The following is a 9,618-nucleotide window of genomic DNA, read 5'->3' as shown; positions in this document are numbered from 1 at the left end:
TCTATTGGACAAATTCCGCTAGGTCCCTCCCCGTTTTGTTCCTTTTGCTACTGTTTGCTTCTGTTTGGTTCCGTTAGGTTCCGTTAGGTTCTGTTAGGTTCCTAGTGAATACACCTCTGGGGGTGTATTCATTACGGAAACCGTTTACCGTTTAAGAACCAAACGGATACTTTATTGCTCGGCTTAATGAACTTTAGAGGTCATAATGGATGTAACTGAAGTCAATTTCTAATGTGGTGTAACTGGGAATAATATTATAATGTTTTATTCTACTTTTTCTTTATGTTGTTGTTTTCTCTTACTGATGTTTGGTTTTATGTTTTTTTTTTAATATTATTAATTATTGTCCATTTAACTATTCTTGATATCCCAATTTGTGCCCTGCTTGGACATTGGTATTGTAGTGGTCACGTCCTGTTTTTTTTGTTAAAAAAAAGAAACAAACAGAAGAAAACGAGAGTTGCAATTGGAAAAATTCAGATAGGTCCAACCCTGTTTCGTTCTGTTCGCTCCCTTTTAAGAAACATTTTGCAACAGAACCGGCAGAAATGAATACACCCCTGTTTGCATAGATTGGACACTTTGCATAGACAAAACATGCTTCAGTGCTCTGGGAGGGTTTATATTCCTGTGAGTTTAACACTTCCTGACTGAAAGCTGTCCTTCATGACAACAGAACCCACAACAACCATGACTTTTATCACCATCTTCATCTGGACTCTTGCTTTATTCATACAAGGTATAAGTATGATGATTATCTAAGTAATGATAATTGAGTAAGTAGTCATGCTTATCTCAGGGTAAATATATTAATTGTTTTGTTTGTTTCTCTCACCACTCAATATTCAGAATCCAGTTAACATTTACTATGAATGCAATACAAAGTGTTGCTTATATTTTTAACATTTAACATTTAAGTAATTTAGCAGACGCTCTTCTCCAGAGCATCTTACAAATTGGTGCATTCACCTTATGATATCCAGTGGAACAACCACTTTACAATAGTGCATCTAAATATTTTAGGGGGGGGGGGGGGGGGGGGGGTTAAAGGATTACTTTATCCTATCCCATAGTGATAGTGATCCATGTTGTATATTCCTTTATTAAACATGTTGATCTCAGATTTAACAGTGGTGGTAAAGTCACAGAGGACAGACAACACTACCAGAGGAATCCTACCAGCTTTAGTTTTGAGAAGTGTTCACTAACTGATTAGAGGAACTTACATGAGAGACCAAGCATGAGTGAACAGACAGTTCATTATATCTGATCATCATCAGAATCAAAATATAATGGTGGTGTGACATAAAAGTTGCCATACATTAGTTATCCAAGTAAACAGTTGCTGTTTGATGTTGTAAAAGGGGCAGTAGGTAGCTAGCGGTTAGAGTGTTGGGCCAGTAACTGAAAGGTCACGATTTTGAATATCCGGGTCGACAAGGTGAAAAATATGTTGATGTACCTTTGAGCAAGGCACTGGCAGACCCTGGTCTCAAACCTACTCTCCAAGGATGACTCAAGTGGAGTTGGAATATGCAAAAAACACATTTCCAATTCACACATGGGCATAAAACACACATGTATGTGTGAGAAATAGGACAAATTTAAGCACCCACCTAAGTATTATAAAAGAAAGCTCAACCAAGCCAAAATATATTCTGATGGGATACTACTTGGAACCTGAAATAGATTTGAAACATTAATTTGCATGATGCATCTTCCCTGCTGCTCTAAGAGCATTTATATCCCAGTGAGTTTACCACTTCATGACTGAGAGCTGTTCTTCATGACAACAGAACCCACAACAACCATTACTTTATTCACCATATTCATCTGGACACTTATCTGCTTTGAAGGTTACAATTTTCAGAATGTTTTGTTGAAAATGAAATAAATCTACACCATAGACATGTATATCAATGTTACTATTTCTATTCAGAATGATTCATTACTATATGTAATATTTCATTTATATAAATGTTTTTAATCTCTGTTTCAGAATCCAGAGGACAGTACACTGTGACTCAGACTCCTACAGTGAAAGCTGTTCTCCCAGGACAGACAGTCTCTCTGAACTGTAAAACCAGCAGTAATGTTTACAACAATGATGTTTTAGCCTGGTATCAACAGAAACCTGGAGGAGCTCCTAAACTCCTTATTTACCGTGCTACAACACTTCAGTCTGGGACTCCATCTAGATTCAGTGGCAGTGGATCTGGGAGTGACTTCACTCTGACCATCAGTGGAGTCCAGGCTGAAGATGCAGGAGATTACTACTGTCAGAGTGCACACCATGTAAGTGCCTGGGTGTTCACAGAGTGATACAGAGCCGTACAAAAACCTCCCTCAGATTTTACAGTAACTGCACTAGTTGAGTGTGACTGTAGGTGCTGTGGGAGAAGACACAGTGACATGGAACACTGACTGAACTTAAATACACTAAGCTAAATATATAAGTGATGCTGACAATAATGTCAACTCATCCACCCTCATGTTAACTCATTCCTTAAGTGATAACACCCATAGGTCCAGATTGCATTAGTATTCCTCCTATTTCGCTGTAGTTCATATGTAAACATTGCCTTTACATGTCACATAATACGTTGAATGGACTCTGTGCAACAACAGTGTCTCACATCATTTCAGAACAAAAACCCCAGTTTCTGTAAGATCCCTCTGTCAGGTAATGAATTTCAAGCAATTATTCAACCATATTTATTGAGATGGATTAACAAAGTTATAAGCCCCTAAAACAATGTGAGTTTCTGTCAAGAGCAAGACCTCTGTCTTGCTAGAACCTTCCAGCACCTTGCCAGACTCTAATTTAGCCCAGTTAAACCTAGTTTACCAATCAGAGCCATGATTGCCTGGACAATCAGCCCCAACCTTTAAAATGCTGCTGCTCACACAAACCTCTTCAACAGGTCTCCTACACGGAGGCGGTGGAAATAGTTGTAGGAGTTGAGCTGAGGAAGCTATGGCAGTGGATGCCCCAGAGCCTGAGAATGTCATTGAGGGATCCTGATACACTGATCCTGAAGAAGGTGGATTTTGACGCGTTTATTGTGCAGGTGATAAATTGTACTGCCCAAACAAACAAGAAATCCAAGAAACTGGACATAATTGTATCTGCAGCTGAAATGTTTTTGGGTCTTCAGGAATTAACAGCCGAAGCATTGCAGGGAATACTGTCTGAAGATGTTTCTCCCTGCCTGCCTCCTGAGACTGTGTAGGGAGGGACCTGATTAGACAGGTGACCTTGACCTATGGAGTACATAGATATTTGTTGATTTTATTTTAGGAACATTTTTCACCCCTCTCCCTTTTTTCAACATAAATTAAGTGCAGTAATACACCTTTTTTTGTAGTCTGAAATAAAACTAAAATAATAATAAAAATGACTACAGTTTCCTAGTAGGACCAAAAAAAGTATATTTGCATAGAGAGGACACTTTGCATTAGCAGCACATGCTTCAGTGGTCTGGTAGTGTTTATATCCCTGTGAGTTTAACACTTCATGACTGAGAGCTGTCCTTCATGACAACAGAACCCACAACAACCATGACTTTTATCACCATATTCATCTGGACACTTGCTTTCTGCTTCCAAGGTTAGAATTTTTTGAATGAATTGAATGTACACTATCAACATGTATATCAATGTTACTATTTCTTTCAAAATGATTGATTACTAAATGTAATACTTCACTCATATAAATGTTTTTATTCTCTGTTTCAGAATCCAGAGGACAGTACACTGTGACTCAAACTCCTACAGTGAAAGCTGTTCTCCCAGGACAGACAGTCTCTCTGAACTGTAAAACCAGCAGTAATGTGTATTCTAATAATCGCCTAGCCTGGTACCAGCAGAAACCTGGAGGAGCTCCTAAACTCCTTATTTACCTTGCTACAACACTTCAGTCTGGGACTCCATCTAGATTCAGTGGCAGTGGATCTAGGAGTGACTTCACTCTGACCATCAGTGGAGTCCAGGCTGAAGATGCAGGAGATTACTACTGTCAGAGTTTACACTGCCCTAGTAGCTGTGTGTTCACACAGTGATACAGAGCCGTCCAAAAACCTCCCTCAGTCAGACTGCACAGTGACTGTACTGCTACAGCTGGGACCTACTGCAGGTGCTGAGAGGAGGAGATGATCCAGTACAATGACAGTGTGTAGTAGAGCTGAACAACAATAGAGTCAAACTAGAACTATGTCTAGAAGACCTTAGATCATAACTGATCACTAAATGTTTCTCCTGACCATTAACTACATGTTGACTCTGTTGAGTAACTCAAGGAAAACCATCAACCAATCTGGATAGAGATGATGTGCAATGATCCAAACCCCTAAAGATGACCTGTATTTTGAATAGCTAGAATTTAATCAACATGATTCAAACACATACAATAAAGCCCCCAAACATTACCCATACATTCTCCCTCACACCACTGTGTGTCACATCCTGACCAGTATAAGGGTTATTTGTTATTGTAGTTTGGTCAGGACGTGGCAGAGGCTATTTGTTTTATGTGGTTCGGGGTGGTGTTTTTGTAGAAGAGTATTTGATTTATGTATTCCGGGGTTTTTGGGCACTGTTCCTTGTTAACGTATTTCTATGTTTAGTCTAGTTAGTTGTATTGCTATGTTTAGGTTAATGGGGGGTTGGACTCTCAATTGGAGGCAGGTGCTTTCTCGTTGCCTCTGATTGAGAGTCCTATATATGGGTATGTGTTTGGTTTAGTGTTTGTGGGAGATTGTTTCTTGTTTTGCTGAGTGTGAGCCTGACAAGACTGTTTTGTTGTTCGTGAGTTCGTTTTGTTGTTTTTGGTGTTCTTGTTATTTAAATAAATATACAAGATGAGCATCCACATTCCTGCTGCGTTTTGGTCCTCCATTCCAGACGACAACCGTGACACTGTGGTAGTTCCAGAGAGCAACAGGTGAAGCAGGAGACTGGACACGTCAGAGCTCTGGAGATCTCCCCTTTAGATCAGTCAGTTAGCAGCACTACAGTCCACACACAGACTGCAGTTACTGATCCTGACCACTGGAGGGAGACATAAAGCAGATACTCTCTGGTATAATAACACAGAAATAACAATATGCTCCATTTGTAGATGTCTATAATCAATACATCAGTCCCCATTCAGCACTTATATCAGAAACCATGTTAGTCATTACATAGCTATCAGGTTTCTACATCACATCAGTTTGACTTTCCAGGAAGACTATTTACATATTTTATTTATTTATATAACCTTTATTTAACTAGGCAAGTCAGTTAAGAACATATTCTTATTTACAATGACGGCCTACCCCGGCCAAACGCTGACGACACTGGGTCAATTGTGAGCCCCCATATATATGACACTTTGCATTAGCAGCACATGCTTCAGTACTCTGGGAATGTTTATAGCCCTGTGAGTTTAACACTTCATGACTGAGAGCTGTCCTTCATGACAACAGAACCCACAACAACCATGACTTTTATCACCGTCTTCATCTGTATATTTGCCCTGTGTCTCCAAGGTAATATATTTGACAGAAAATGACACAAACCATTGCAATATTAGGCTATATAACCTTATTACACTTTAAGATAATAATCTATATGTACAAATGAATGAACAATTTAATGCTAATTCAACATGCCATCTATGTTTCGGAGTCCAGGTCATTGTGACTCAGACTCCTGCAGTGAAAACTGTTTCAGTGGGTCACTCATTCATTTTCAGCTGTAAGACCAGCAGTGCTGTATACAGTGACATCTATGGACAGGGGATGGCCTGTTATCAACAGAAACCTGGAGGAGCTCCTAAACTCCTTATTGGGGCTGTTATTGGGGCCATCCTTATTGGGGCCATTCTGGGATTCCATCTAGATTCAGTGGCAGTGGATCTGGGAGTGACTTCACTCTGACCATCAGTGGAGTCCAGGCTGAAGATGCAGGAGATTACTACTGTCAGAGTTTACACTACACCAACAGTGTCTGGTAGTTCCAGAGAGCAGCTGGCTCTGGAGATCTCCCCTTTACATCAGTTGGGCTACCGAGTGGCGCAGCGGTCAAGGGCACTGCATTTCAATGCTAGAGGTGTCACTACAGACGCTGGTTCGATCCCGGGATGAATCACAACCGGCCGTGATCGGGAGTCTCATAGGGCGACGCACGATTGGCCCAGCGTCATCCGGGGTAGGCCGTCACCGTAAAAAATTATTTGTTCTTAACTGACTTGCCTACGTAGTTAAATATTAAATATATTTTATATATATTTTTAAATGAAGTCAGTCAGCAGCATTTAAGTCTTTGAATGCCAAGTTAACAAACAGATCACTGACCATTTCGTATCCCACCGTACCTTCTCCGCTGTGCAATCCAGTTTCCGAGCTGGTCACGAGTGCACCTCAGCCACGCTCAAGGTACTAAACGACATCATAACCGCCATCGATAAAATACAGTACTGTGCAGCCGTCTTCATCGACCTGGCCAAGGCTTTCGACTTTGTCAATCAGCGTATTCTTATCGGCAGACTCAACAGCCTTGGTTTCTGAAATGACTGCCTCTCCTGGTTCACCAACTACTTCTCAAATAGAGTTCAGTGTGTCAAATCGGAGGGCCTGTTGACCGGACCTCTGGCAGTCTCTATGGGGGTACCACAGGGTTCAATTCTCTGGCCGACTCTTTTCTCTGTATATATCAATGATGGCGCTCTTGCTGAGGGTGATTCCTTAATCCACCTCTACGCAGACGACACCATTCTGTATACATCTGGCCCTTCTTTGGACACTGTGTTAACAAATCTCCAAACAACCTTCTATGCCATACAACAGTCCTTCCGTGGCCTCCAACTGCTCTTAAACGCTAGTAAAACTAAATGCATGCTATTCAACCGATCGCTGCCCGCACCCGCCCGCCCGACTAGCATCACTACTCTGGACGGTTCTGACTTAGAATATGTGGACAACTACAAATACCTAGGTGCCTGGCTGGACTGTAAACTCTCCTTCCAGACTCATATTAAACTTCTCCAATCCAAAATTAAATCCAGAATCGGCTTCCTATTTCACAACAAAGCCTCCTTCACTCACGCTGCCAAACATACCCTCGTAAAACTGACTATCCTACCGATCCTCGACTTAAGCAATGTCATTTACGAAATAGCCTCCAACACTCTGCTAAGCAAACTGGATGCAGTCAATCACAGTGCCATCCGTTTTGTCTCCAAAGCCCCATATACCACCCACCACTGTGACCTGTATGCTCTCCTCGGCTGGCCCTCGCTACATCTGCGTCGCCAGACTCACTGGCTCCAGGTAATCTACAAGTCTTTGCTAGGTAAAGCTCCGCCTTATCTCAGCTCACTGGTCACCATAGCAACACCCACCCGTAGCACGTGCTCCAGCAGGTATATCTAACTGGTCATCCCCAAAGCCAACACCTCCTTTGGCCACCTTTCCTTCCAGTTCTCTGCTGCCAATGACTGGAACGAATTGCAAAAATCTCTGTAGCTGGGGTCTTATATCTCCCTCTCTAACTTTAAGCATCAGCTGTCTGAGCAGCTTACCGTTCACTGTGCACAGCCAATCTGTAAATAGCACCTCATCTCCATATTAATACTTTCCCTCTTGCTCTTTTGCACCCCAGTATCTCTACTTGCACATCATCATCTGTACATCTATCACTCCAGTATTAACGCAAAATTGTAATTATTTTTGCCTCTCGGGCCTATTTATTGCCTACCTCCCTACTCTTCTACATTTGCACACACTGTACATAGATTTTTCCATTTTTCTTTTCTTTTGTGTTATTGACTGTACGTTTGTTTATGTGTAACTCTGTGTTGTTGTTTTTGTCGCACTGCTTTGCTTCATCTTGGCCAGGTCGCAGTTGTAAACTTGTTCTCAACTAGCCTACCTGGTTAAATAAAGGTGAAATAAATAGAGAAATTGATCGGAGAAACCTGCATGATGTAAGTGTCTATCTCATTACACTTTTTTACATTTGATCTCTTTCCTGTAGGCGACAGAAACGCCACATACTCTTTCTACCATGTCCTATATCCGCTACAGGATTTATGTCAGATTATTATTTTCGACGGAACGTTGGTGGAACGCCGCAGCAATGTGTCTCTCCAACAGCTCCCTGGAGAGGCGCACTGGGAATGGACAAGCAAAATGTTTTGCGCCCCTGCCTTTGTCATAGTAGGCATTGCTTATCATAGGGCTGCATCAGCACTCACCTAAAAAGCCCATATGCCACTGGTTGAGAGAAATTATCATTGTTTTTGGCCAGAATTATGCAAGGTTTTATGTGTTGCTGTATGTGTGTATTGGTCAGTTTAGCTCAGAAAATATCGCCCTCGTCAATCTAACACCATAGGCGGCTGCCTAATCCTGCCTAATGAGAGGGCTAGCCGTGCCAATGATCACTGCAAGGTGGAAACTGACTGGTATTCCTCTTTTCCATGGATATCAATATGTTACCGTAGCATATTACCATAACACTAATAAACAGATAAAGTGATATATGTTCAGAAGTTACATGATATATGACTTTTAAAAAACAATCTCCATTATTCATTATAGTTTTGTCTTGCTAAAAAACAACTAATAACCAATAATAGCATTGTATTTATGCCCTTTTTATTCACGTAATTGAACATTACTTGAAAGTTACAATCGCTTCAGGCTCCCAAGCCCTCAAAAAGTCCACAAATGGACCTTACAACCAACTGTGGAAATTCAGTGGATGTGATCATCAACAGCAGCATATGAACTTTTTTCATGAGTATGTTACGGACTGTTAGCTCTGTGAATGAGACCTGACGCTGGATTCAACATGAGACACATGTAAACTACTTGTACATAAACTATCATCATAAAGTAGAATAGCCATTTTATCTGTCATTAATTACATGGTGGCATATCTGTTATGTCTCCCTTCCTGCATCCACCATAGAGGTTAAAACCAGTACACTCCCTCACATCTGGCCCAGTCCAGGGTATTTCAGACAGTGAAACTGTTCAACTTCTAGAATGGTAGCTGTGGGACTGAAACTGAGATTTACATAGAAAGGGCTGGGTGGTTCTGCTTGTCCCAGAATAGAGCAGCACTGTCACCAGATGTTCACTCTGTTCCCAGGGGGTTGGAGGTATAGAAGACCCTTTGACTATCTTGAAGATGTGATACCGTTGAAATGATGTAGATCTTGTAAAACAAACGTTGCTTAATGTAGGTGTGATCACATCGGTGAGAGTCCAAGATATCGATCAAATGTTCAATAACATTAGCTTACTGTCTTTATGAGTCTATAAATCAAGCATGGTCAAACATTTTTCAAAAGATATGAATCAAAATAACCATCACCTACTACATGTGGCTAGACCTGTCCTGTTACACTTTAAACATTATAGTATCTAGACCTCTCTTGTTAATCTGTTAACATTGTAGTATCTAGACCTCTCCTGTTAATCTGTCAACATTGCAGTATCTAGACCTCTCCTGTTAAATGTGCAACAAGGGGAAAAGAACTCTGGACCACATATACTCCACACACACAGACACATACAAAGCTCTCCCTCGCCCTCCATTTGGCAAATCTGACCATAATTTTATCCT

At 41.1% G+C, this 9,618-nt stretch overlaps 1 gene segment (V, D, J or C); it reads left to right on the top strand.

The window, feature by feature from the left end:
* The first annotated feature begins 612 nt into the window (after positions 1-612).
* On the top strand, positions 613-3,129 carry LOC123743786 (Ig kappa chain V region K29-213-like). The segment is given in 2 exon segments: positions 613-739; positions 2,000-3,129. Coding segments are annotated over 2 exon segments (396 nt in total).
* Positions 3,130-9,618: the final 6,489 nt, after the last annotated feature.

This window comes from Salmo salar, chromosome 07 (assembly GCF_965601325.2).
Source record: "Salmo salar chromosome 07, fSalSal1, whole genome shotgun sequence".
NCBI classification, from domain to species: Eukaryota; Metazoa; Chordata; class Actinopteri; order Salmoniformes; family Salmonidae; genus Salmo; species Salmo salar.
The sequence above is the reverse complement of the archived record's forward strand: the minus strand, read 5'-3'. Positions and strand labels throughout refer to the sequence as shown.